Genomic DNA, 11,225 nt, shown 5'->3' with positions numbered 1-11,225 from the left:
GTCATTTGTTGCAGTAAATGCCACGGAGACCTACTAGGGACAGCCAGGCCAGGTACTTGGGCTACTGCGAGGGATCTGGGACTGTAGGGCCTGGGCTGAGTGAGTTGGGGTCTGCAGACCCCTCCCCAGCTCCCGGCCTGCCCACCCCTCACCCTATCGACCTACAGGCTCTTCCTTGCAGGGTCTTCCCTTGGCCCCTTCAAGGCTCTGCTCTAAGGTCACCTCCTCCAGGCAGCCTCCAGGCAGCCTCCGGACCGCCTCCACCCAGTTACAACGTCTCTGTCACAACCTCAAACCTGGCTCGTGCTTCCTCCCTGCTAGGCTTGGGGTCAGGAGGCCTCAGAGGGGTTCGGGACTCTGGGTGAGACCTCGGTTGTGGCGCTGCGAGGGCGGAGCCCTGCAATGGGGGAGGGGTGGCGGCCGAGGCAGAGAGTTATAGATGCCTGCGGTGCAGAAGGACGGGACACTCGAACCGAGCCGCCAACCGCGCCCCTCTAGGCCCCACAGCTGCGACGCTGACTCCCTCCGGCTGCGAGCCCCCTCCCACGCCGAGCCCCGCGGCGAGGCGGGGGCGGGGCCTTGCGTTGCTGACGTCACCCAGCCTATAAAGGGGCTGGGGCGCCCCAGCCGGCTTTGTGGAGCGCTACGGCGAGTGCGCGCCGGGCTGTGGTCGCCGAACAAAGGATCCGGGAGCTGCCGCGGGGACCCGCCACCGACCTCCCGGGTCGCGCCTGGGCCCGCCGCCACCATGACCGCCAACGGCACGACCGAGGCGGTGCAGATCCAGTTCGGCCTCATCAACTGCGGCAACAAGTACCTGACGGCCGAAGCGTTCGGGTTCAAGGTGAACGCATCGGCCAGCAGCCTGAAGAAGAAGCAGATCTGGACGCTGGAGCAGCCGCCCGACGAAGCAGGCAGCGCAGCCGTGTGCCTGCGTAGCCACCTGGGCCGCTACCTGGCGGCAGATAAGGATGGCAATGTGACCTGCGAGCGCGAAGTGCCCAGCGCCGACTGCCGCTTTCTGATCGTGGCGCACGACGACGGCCGCTGGTCGCTGCAGTCGGAGGCTCATCGGCGCTATTTCGGCGGCACCGAGGACCGCCTGTCGTGCTTCGCGCAGACCGTGTCGCCGGCCGAGAAGTGGAGCGTGCACATCGCCATGCACCCGCAGGTCAACATCTACAGCCTGACCCGCAAGCGCTACGCGCACCTAAGCGCGCGGCCGGCGGACGAGATCGCGGTGGACCGCGACGTGCCCTGGGGCGTCGACTCGCTCATCACGTTGGCCTTCCAGGACCAGCGCTACAGCGTGCAGACCTCTGACCACCGCTTCCTGCGCCACGACGGGCGCCTGGTGGCGCGCCCCGAGCCCGCCACCGGCTACACGCTCGAATTTCGCTCCGGCAAGGTGGCCTTCCGCGACTGCGAAGGCCGCTACCTGGCGCCGTCGGGCCCCAGCGGCACGCTCAAGGCAGGCAAGGCCACCAAGGTGGGCAAGGACGAGCTCTTTGCCCTAGAGCAGAGCTGCGCCCAGGTCGTGCTGCAGGCCGCCAACGAGAGGAACGTGTCCACGCGCCAGGGTGAGTAGGGACGCCGCCCCCTCCCCTCCGGCTCTGTGCACAAAGCACACCCCACCCCCGACCTTCTAGCCTCCCGCCCTTTCTCGCCCGCGGCGCCGCTGCATTCGGAGCGGTGCCCGGTGCGCCCCCGCTAGGCGCGCAGGCCACCCTGTCCCGCTGCAGGACCCGCGCTCGCGCCCGCTGGTGGGGGCGAGGGGTGGGGCTTTGCCCAGCGTTGGGCGCTGCTGCATAACCCCACCCCTCCTTGGGTTTGAGGCTCCCAGACCCCGCATATGTGCCATTCTCCTGCCCCCTGCTCCATCTGGGTTGGTTCTCCCCACGCAACACTGATCCTTCGGATCAGCGGGCTCAGCCTTGGGGAGGGGACATCCCTCGCTTGTTTCCTCGAACCCCTCCCCCCGTAGCGGGCCTTTAGCTCAAAGGTGGAGGCGAGGGTCCTAACACGTCCTGGGCGTCCCCCCAACCCCTACAGATCGCCTTTCGAGGGCGGGAGGGGAGGCTTTGATCTCCGCAGGGTGCGCTCCACCTCCCCGCCCTCCGTGTCTTTCTTTACCTCTTGCTGTCGGGTGGGGTCGGCCTCTGCTGGGGTAGCCCCCCCCCCCCCGTGCCTGCCCTTCCCCCCCAGCTCCTCCTCCCTTGTCAGCCCTCGTTGGAGGCCGCGGCCTTTGTGAACAGGGGGGCGGGTTTTTCTACTGGGCCCTCCCTCGCCCCCTTTGTCCTGCTCGGTCTCTGCAGATGGGAAAACCAGATGCGGCAGGGCGGGGAAGGGGAGTCGGCTTTCTGTGGGTACCCCCTGCTGAAGACTACCCCGTACGCCATCCCAGGACCCCGTGTCCCGTTCCGGAGCCTTCCCGGGAGGTGGCCTCCTTCCTCGCGCCCCGGACCTGGGACGGCGTGGCGTGGATGGCGGCTTGCCAGACACCCCGCCCTGCGCCCGCCGCGCGTCCCTAGGCTGATGCGAACTGCCCCGCAGGCGTCAGAGGGCGGCCTCAGAGCGAGCCCGGGTCCTTCCGGAAGCCCCCTACCCTCGAGTGAACCCTACCCCGAGGCTCCGGTCTGGAACAATTGTCAGCAACTCGTGGCATTTTCTCCCGGGGCCTCCCGCTGGTCTGGTCATTTCCTAGCCAGAAGTGAGCCCTCCCTTTTTCCTCCCAGAGTGTCCCCCAGGAGGCTTCTTTTCCTTCTGGCCTCCTTGCCCCGAAGAAAGCAGTTGATTCCTGGCAGCAGGCGGCCCCATGGGAGAGACCTGTGGGTCGTCTTGCTCCCCTGGATGGGAAGTTGGACTCCAGCCTCTGGAGGTAGCTGGATGGGAGCCCAGTGAGTGGCCCCTCTCCTGTGGGGGGAGGCCTTCCTCCTATGGCCACTCTCCTGACTGGGTTCCTGTTGCAGCAGAGGAAGAGGCAGTTTTGTGCCCGAGTTTGCTGATGGACATGGGAAAGTAGGGCTTCCATCCTCAGGATGGGTGGGTTTAGGCCCAGAGAGGTGAAGCCATGTGCTCAAGGTCACACAGCTAGGAAGCAGTGTGCAGAACTGGGTCTTTCTGACTTTGTAGTGGGTGCTGATCCAAACCCCCTGATGCCTCCCAGGCCTCACCTTTCTTTTTTTTTTTTCTTGTGGAAGAGACAGAGAGAGTCAGAGAGAGGGACAGATAGGAAGGGAGAGAGATGAAAAACATCAATTCTTCGTTGTGGTTCCTTAGTTATTGATTGCTTTCTCATATGTGCCTTGACCGTGGGCCTTCAGCAGACCGAGTGACCCCTTGCTCGAGTCAGCGACCTTGGGTCCAAGCTGGTGAGCTTTGCTCAAAACAGATGAGCTTGCTTTCAAGCTGGCGACCTCGGGGTCTCGAACCTGGGTCCTCCACATCCCAGTCCGACACTATCCACTGCGCCACCGCCTGGTCAGGCCCAGGCCTCACCTTTAAAAAAAAAAAAATTATTATTTATTAATTTTACAGAGGGGGGAGAGAGGGAGGGAGAGAGGGGGGGGGAAGAGCAGGAAGCATCAACTCCCATATGTGCCTTGACCACAGAGTGCAGGGTTTCGAACCAGCGACCTCAGGCTCCACGTTGACGCTTTATCCACTACGCCACCACAGGTCAGGCGGCGTCACCTTTCTGTTCTCAACTAGTTCTGGCTGGGGCGGGTGTTGCCACTCCATCAGCAGACATTGAGCCCCTGTGGAGAGAGACATGCTGAGGCAGGAGTGGTGAACAGGTGGGCCTGTCCTGGACCTGGACCCTTCCCTGGTGGGGCTGATATTCTCCTTGAGACACGATCAACATCCCAGCGTGTCAAGCAAAGGTCTGGGATCCAGGAAGTACATCAATTCTAGATTAGATGGTGGGGAGGGGTCCCTTTCTGAGGTGGACCTTGAGTTGACCTGAAGAATGAGTAAGTTTGTGGAAAGGTGTTGCTGCATGACTTATGCAAAGGCCCTGAGGCAGGAAGGAATAGACAGCTCAGAGTAAGCTTGAGGATCTTTTTGGCAGCCACTGGTGAGAATGGAGAGATGCCCGCCAGCTCCTCTTTAGTAAAGCTTGCTGGGGGGTGTTAGGATGTGATTCAGGCTGACAGAGGAGCTGGAAATTGGGCCAAGAGAGGTGTATTAACTCCTCTATGAGTTTAGTGGGAAGTGGAACTGGGGGAGGGGAGCCTTAATCTCGCTTTCACAGTAGCTGGCCTTAGGTCTTCCTGGTGGGACAGGAAGACCATCTGGACCCAGAGGACCCAGAGCTGGCATCTGGTGTGTGTTGGGGGGTGGGCGGGGGTGTTATATCTGCGGAGGCCATTTTGGACCGGCATGCGTGGCAAGGAGGCAGCTTCAGGGAGCAACTTCTGACACAGCTGGGAAACACCAGCCAGGAAGGAGGAGGATCCTGGGCTTGGTGGCTGGGAGGGTGTGTGTGTGTGTGTGAATCATACTGGCAGGCCCGCACCGGTGGCCTGGTGGGGGTGAGGAGCTTCCTGCTGAGGCTGCAGCCTTGTCTCCTGCCTCAGTTTTCCCAGGCTGCCCTGGGCACATTTTCAGCCAGGCTGTATTTCTGGGAGGGGTCAGCACAGCCACCATTAGAGGCAGTGGCGTCCTGGTGCCCGAGAGCTGATGTGAGAGGCAGATGGCATGTGTCCATCCCAGGCCCCAGGGAGCAGTGTGACTGTGACCACAGGTGAGGACATGGCTGGGGCAGAGGTGGAGGATGCCAGGGCACTGAGTGGCAGTACCTCCTGCTCCTTGGGGACCTCACCTGCCCAAGGCTCCAGCCAGACCCTGGGCAAGTGCCTCAGCACACTTTCCAGCTGGTCTCACAGCCTCCTTGTGACTGTCTGGCTAGCTGCACCCTGGGGACTCCATGCTGAGGAAACGCTGGCCAAGTTGGGCTTTGTGGGATGAATAAGAGTTCTCATGAGGGAAGGGCGTTTCAGGCCCAGGGAATGGCTTGTGTGAGGGTGGAGGAGGGAGTAGAAGTGGCCAGGTAGCAGCCAGAGTGATTGGAAACGGAGAGGGGAGAGGGGAGAGGGGAGGAGGGCCCCCCTCATGCTTCCAGACCCCTCCCCTAAACTGAATGGGGGTGGGAGAGAATGATCTAGTGACTGGGGATTTGGGAAATGGCTAAGACTGAGGGGGAGAGGGGGAGGGGGGAGGGGAGGTCCTTAGACAAGGAAGGGGTGCGCCCTCTGAGCCACCCTGGAGAATGGCTCAGAGGATGGAGACAGAAAGTCACGATGGAAGGGGATAGGTGGGTGTCCCAGGAGTCTAGGGTGCTCTGGAAGAAGGGGGGAGATGTGCCCATGGGCTCCGTTGAGCCCCCTGCCTCTCTTGCTTCCCCAGGGTTCCTGTGGGCCCGTGAGTGACTCAGGTTTTCTGTGCTGCTGTTGATGAAAAGAAAAATCTCAAAGAAAACCCCGTTTCCATAGTAACCCAGCTCTAATTAGAGACTCCAAGGCCAAGAGGGGCCTTTCTTGTCTGGGCCTGGCCTTGGAGCCAGGAGGAGCCTTGCCGGATGGTAGGGGGGATAGCTCCCCTCACCCCACCCCTTCCTGTTGGGGTTGGAAGACCTGGTCTTACGTGGCACCGGGCCCCTAAATCCTCTGCACCTCCTGGCAGAATAGAGAGACTGGGCCCTTTTGACTGGCAGAGAGAAGCAGAGGCTGAGTGAGAGCAGGGTGCCCGCCCAAGGGTGCCCGCCTGGCCCCCACTTTGGGGTCCCTCACGGGCTAGCCTGGGCCTTTTGGTCACACTGGTTCCGGGACTGGACATAGCCAGGCTAAGTGAGCTGATGGTGGCGGTTATGGCCCTGGGCATATAACCGCCCAGGTGGGGCCTCCCTTTGTTCCTCTGAGGAAGGAGGGTGTTAGTGATGATTCCGTGGTTCAAGCCCATGGACGCCCGCAGGTGGCCCTGGGCTGCTCCTGGCCCCAGAACCGCAGGTCCCATTGAGCTTCTGATGGACTTGGCAGGCCGGTGAGCGCCTTTACTTGTCAGGTGGGCCACGCCGAGCCCTGTGAACCCCCCCCAAGATGAGGCTCTTAGAGATTTGCCTTCTGTTTCAGGTCTTTTCCCTGCACCCTCTGCTCCTCTTTTTGGGGAGCCTCCTCTGTCTTTTCTGCTGCTGGGGTGTCCTCAGAGGGACTTTTCTACCTGTCTGTTCCCTTCCTTCCCAGTGGCTAGCCCACCACGCACTGGGCGGGTTGTGTCATGTGGTGGATTGGCTGAGGCCCAGAGGGTGGGTTTCTGTAGAGCAGGGGTGTGGCAACTGCAGCCCAGGGGGGTGGCGCAGGTTGGCTAGTCGGCTGGGTGAGGTCTGAGCAAGGAGGGGACCCCAGCCCCAAGCTGTGCTCCTCGGTGTGGCTTTAGGATGGTCGGTTCTTGCTGGTGGCTCAGTGCTCCGCAGGCCCAGCCCCTGCTGACACCCGTCCTGGGTCAGTGCTTCCCCGGGGGTGTGATCGTGGATCCTCAGGTTGTCAGTAGATCCCTGACATTGGGGCCAGGGGTGCCCAGGGACCTGGAGGGCTGAGCCCATACAGTTCCAAGAGGGTTTGGTTCAGGAGCCTGAGTGTGCCCACCTTTCCTCCTGAGAGCTCTCAGGACCCCTCCCTTTCTCTCTGGGTGACCTTGGGCAAGGACGCCAATTCTCTGCATCAGTCTCCCTCTTTGTGAAGTGGGGATGAAGGCCCCTACCCCTTGGTGCTGATGTGGGGACATGTCAGTGGGTTAAGGAAGGGGCTGACACCTTTCAGATTCTTGGAGTGGTGGCTAGAGAACTAAGGATAGGTCCTGGGGAGGGGCGCTCAGACCTGGGCTCTCCAGCTCATCGGAAGGGACACTTATTATTATTTTTTTTTACAGAGACAGAGAGAGTCAGAGAGAGGGATAGATAGGGACAGACAGACAGGAATGGAGAGAGATAAGAAGCATCAATCATTAGTTTTTCCTAGCGACACCTTAGTTTGTTCATTGATTGCTTTCTCATACGTGCATTGACCGTGGGCCTTCAGCAAATTGAGTAACTCCTTGCTCGAGCCAGCGGCCTTGGGTCCAGGCTGGTGAGCTTTGCTCAAACCAGATGAGCCCGCGCTCAAGCTGGTGACCGCAGGGTCTCGAATCTGGGTCCTCCGCATCCCAGTCTGACGCTCTCTCCACTGCGCCACCGCCTGGTCAGGCCGGAAGGGACACTTGACACACCCACCATTATGGTCTCAACCTCATAAAGGCATCAAGGCCCCGATGGTGAGATGCTGGCGAGCCCTGAGCCCGGGGCAGACGTCCTGTGGTTGTGGGTTCTTAGAACCCAGGGCACATGGGGATGCGAATTGGTCCTGTTGGACAACAGGCTTCCGCTGGAGGAGTCCACCCTGGTATGCAAAACGAGGCAGATCATGTGTAAATGGAGATGTGTAGGGGCTGACGTGTCCGCCGAGGAAGGCCACCGGTCCTGTGCTGTGCTGTTCTGTCCTGGGTGTGTGGCTTCATGTTAATGCTTTATGGGTTTCCTAAATTTCCTGAGAGACCGTGTGCGCTCTTGGGTCACTGTCGCTCTTACAACTCTGCAGGAGCGGGAAGGATATTATGACCCCGATCCACCGACTCTCCCAGAAGCGATGCTCCGCCGTATTGTCCATCTGCCCCTGTCGCCATTGTTTTTGTATTTAAAGCAAATCCCTGCTATCAGGGCGTTTCCTCTCTAAAAAATGAGGCTATTTTCTTACAGGATCACAACATGATTAAGAATAATTGATCCTTAATAGCGTATCCTGGGCCACGTGAGAATTGGGTTCTCCTGATCGGCTCTAGCGTGTGTTTTTGCAGCTGGGTTTGTTGGAAGGTGTCAGTTCTGTCATCAGAGAAAGTGATGTGGACATGGATCCAGCCGGCCTTGCTCCTGGGGTTGGCCCTGCCAGGTCCTGGGGTCTGTCCCCTGCTCTGCAGGCCGTGGGGTCTTGGCAGCCCTGTGCGTGTGGGTGTGTGAGGAGGGCGGGGCTGTGGGTACCAGCTGGAGGCTCTCCCCCCCAGGTATGGACCTGTCGGCTAATCAGGACGAAGAGACTGACCAGGAGACGTTCCAGCTAGAGATTGACCGTGACACCAAAAAGTGCGCCTTCCGTACCCACACGGGCAAGTACTGGACGCTGACGGCCACTGGGGGCGTGCAGTCCACCGCCTCCACCAAGTAAGTGTCCTGTGCCTGCCTGTCCCTGCCCTTCCTGTGGGACCAGGGCCTGGGTGGCTCCCCCTGACCCTGTCCCTTCACACCCAGGAACGCCAGCTGCTACTTTGACATCGAGTGGCGTGATCGGCGGATCACACTGCGTGCGTCCAATGGCAAGTTTGTGACAGCCAAGAAGAACGGGCAGCTGGCCGCCTCGGTGGAGACAGCAGGTAGCCAGCCGCCTGTGAGCTCCCCACGAGACCCGCCCCGCAGGAGGGCTAACCGTGCTGTCACTCACCAGTGCCCTCTGAGGCTGGCCCTTTTGCTGGCTGTCCCTCCAGGCTGTCATTGCCTGGTCTCACCCCAGGCTGGCATGCTGTGACCCCAGGCTCCTCTCTCTCTCTCTCTCTCTCTGAGCTATACCTGGGCATCCCAGTCATATCCTCATGAGGCTCATGGCCCCTCCTCTTTCTGGGGCAGGGGACACGGAGCTCTTCCTCATGAAGCTGATCAACCGGCCCATCATCGTGTTCCGCGGGGAGCACGGCTTCATCGGCTGCCGCAAGGTCACGGGCACCCTGGACGCCAACCGCTCCAGCTATGACGTCTTCCAGCTGGAGTTCAATGATGGCGCTTACAACATCAAAGGCAGGTTCTCCTGTGAGGGTAATGGGGGTGGGGTGGGAGTGGGCCAAGTGTCTGGACCAGGCCAGGGAAGTCCTGGCTTGGGGGCTCACTCTGGCCTGTGACTTGGCTTGAGCCATTCTAAGCCCCAGGCAGGGGGACAGATGTCCTAAGGCCACCAGAGGCTCTGGATTTGGGAACAGTCCCTGCACTTCTTGTCTGTGTCGGAGGGAGACTTCCCAGCCCACCCCAGACAGAGCTAGAGCAGAGAGGGGCCCAGGGTTCTGGAAGGGGTGGGCAGGGGAGGACAGACACCCAAGTTACGATACCAAAACCCTGGGGCAGGGACATGGGCCATCTAGGATGGACGGATGGGTGGGTGGGCATAGTTGACCTCACCCCCGTTCTGGAAGCTGTGATTGCAAGGTGGGGCACAGGGCTTGACAGGGTCTTGCCCCTCCCCCCAGACTCTACAGGCAAGTACTGGACGTTGGGCAGTGACTCGTTGGTCACCAGCAGCAGTGACACCCCTGTCGACTTCTTTTTTGAGTTCTGTGACTACAACAAAGTGGCCATCAAGGTGGGCGGTCGCTATCTGAAGGGGGACCACGCGGGGGTCCTGAAGGCCAGCGCCGAGACCATCGACCCTGCCACGCTGTGGGAGTACTAGGCCCTGCCACCTGCATCCCTGTCCCTTCCCGTCCTGACCCCTCCCGCTAATTCTTCTCCAGGTGGCCGCCACCAAGGGTGGCGAGCCCCTTGCCTTTCAAACTGGAAACCCAGAGAAAATGGTGTCCCCAAACCTCTTGCCTCCCTGGGCAGGTCCGCGGCCACGGCCTGTTTCTCGGAGGCATTGTGGGCCCTCTGCCCTTTTCTCTGCTGTGGGCGAGGCTGGCACCTCTTTCTTCTGACCTCAGACGACTCTGAGCCTTATTTCCCCAAAGTGGTTGAGAAGCAGTGTGGGCTGGGAGCCCCTGGGTGTGGTGGGGTCTACCTGGAATCTCTTGCCCACCTCAAGCCGAGATTTCCCCCTGCCACTCCCCAGAAGCCGGGCACTTGCCCCAAGCCCTCTGGTGGCCTCCTGGGCGCACCAGCCCTGCATCAGCTGGAAAGCTGTACGGGCCGGGGGCTGAAACTAGAGTGGCCAACACTTGTCCCCTCTGCATGGAGCAGGCCTGCCCCTTGCACATCCCTGTGGTCTGCGGCTCCTGCTCCTATCTCCTTCACCCTGGCCTGACTGGAAGCAGAGAAATGACCAAATCAGTATTTTTTTTTTTTCTTTTTAAATGTTACTGTTGGAGATGGCTCAGGCAAGCCCGGTGATAGCCATGAGTGGTCCTCAAGAGGTATTGGGGGGTCTTGAGACAGCATCTCCAGGCCTCAGTGCCCTCTGCTCGCTAGTGGTAGGGCAGGTAGCGCACCTCTCTGAATCCAGAACCTGTCCCCACCTCCCACCTGCCTGCCCGCCTGGCCGGCGTCCCGACCTGGGGGTGCCGGGCCCCTCACTGCCTCAGCCAGAGCCTCCAGCCGGCACGATCGGTGCTCTTTGACCAGACCAGACTTTGGTTCTCGGGGTGGGATGAAGCCGGTGTCGCCCTCAGCTGGGAGCCTGTGCAGAGCCACCCGGCCTCTGACCCCTGGCTCCCAGCCCTGTCCCCGCCAGCTCCCCCCCACCATGGTTTGTCTCTGCCATGCATCTCACTCTGGGTGTCCTGGTCTTTTATTTTTTTGTAAGTGTCATTTATATAACTAAATGCCCATGATAGTAGCTTCAGACTGGAAAGAGCAAAATAAAATAACATGACCCCAACCCCGAGGCTGGCCCGTGTGTGTCTCAGGGACAGAGATGGTGGGGGGCGGTGGGCCCAGGGCTCTGAGGGGAGGTCTCAGTGGCCAGGACACCTACAGGACGGAGGGCCTTGGAAGGGTGTGCACCCTGGTCGCGCCCCCCCCCCCCCCCCCCGTGAGGTCTGCCGGGGGCCCTGGAGCTCCGTGGTGGGGAATTAGCTGATTGTGTGGCTCCCCAGTGTCTCCGGTGTTTGTGAGGGCTGGAGCGGGGGGGGGGGGGGGGAGACATTGGGGGGGCCTGCACCTGCATTTTTAGGAGGTGGAGATGGAGCTTCAGCAGACCAGGAGAGCACACCCTCTGGAGAGGCAGGTACTCCTTGTCTAGAACTGGGGGGTATGGGGCCCTGGGCAGCTGCCTTCCAAAGTGCAGGGGGCCCCCTCCAGTCAGAATGGGGGGTGAGCACAGGGCCTGGGCTGGATGGCTGAGCTTGCAGATCAGAGTAGGTCCCCACTTCAAAGCAGGATCCCTGGCCTAGCTCTGGGTGGGTGGAAAGGAGGGAGGCAGGGAGGCACTTTCCTATCTGCA

At 60.8% G+C, this 11,225-nt stretch overlaps 1 protein-coding gene across 1 annotated transcript; it reads left to right on the top strand.

The window, feature by feature from the left end:
- Positions 1 to 629: 629 nt before the first annotated feature.
- FSCN1 (fascin actin-bundling protein 1) lies at positions 630 to 10,661 on the top strand. The gene is made up of 5 exons (XM_066342822.1): positions 630 to 1,580; positions 8,092 to 8,248; positions 8,336 to 8,457; positions 8,708 to 8,875; positions 9,319 to 10,661. The coding sequence occupies exons 1-5, from the start codon at positions 749 to 751 to the stop codon at positions 9,519 to 9,521; spliced, it is 1,482 nt and encodes a 493-aa protein (XP_066198919.1). The 5' UTR covers positions 630 to 748; the 3' UTR covers positions 9,522 to 10,661.
- Positions 10,662 to 11,225: the final 564 nt, after the last annotated feature.

Source organism: Saccopteryx leptura, chromosome 6 (genome assembly GCF_036850995.1).
Source record: "Saccopteryx leptura isolate mSacLep1 chromosome 6, mSacLep1_pri_phased_curated, whole genome shotgun sequence".
Classification (NCBI taxonomy): domain Eukaryota; kingdom Metazoa; phylum Chordata; class Mammalia; order Chiroptera; family Emballonuridae; genus Saccopteryx; species Saccopteryx leptura.
The sequence above is the reverse complement of the archived record's forward strand: the minus strand, read 5'-3'. Positions and strand labels throughout refer to the sequence as shown.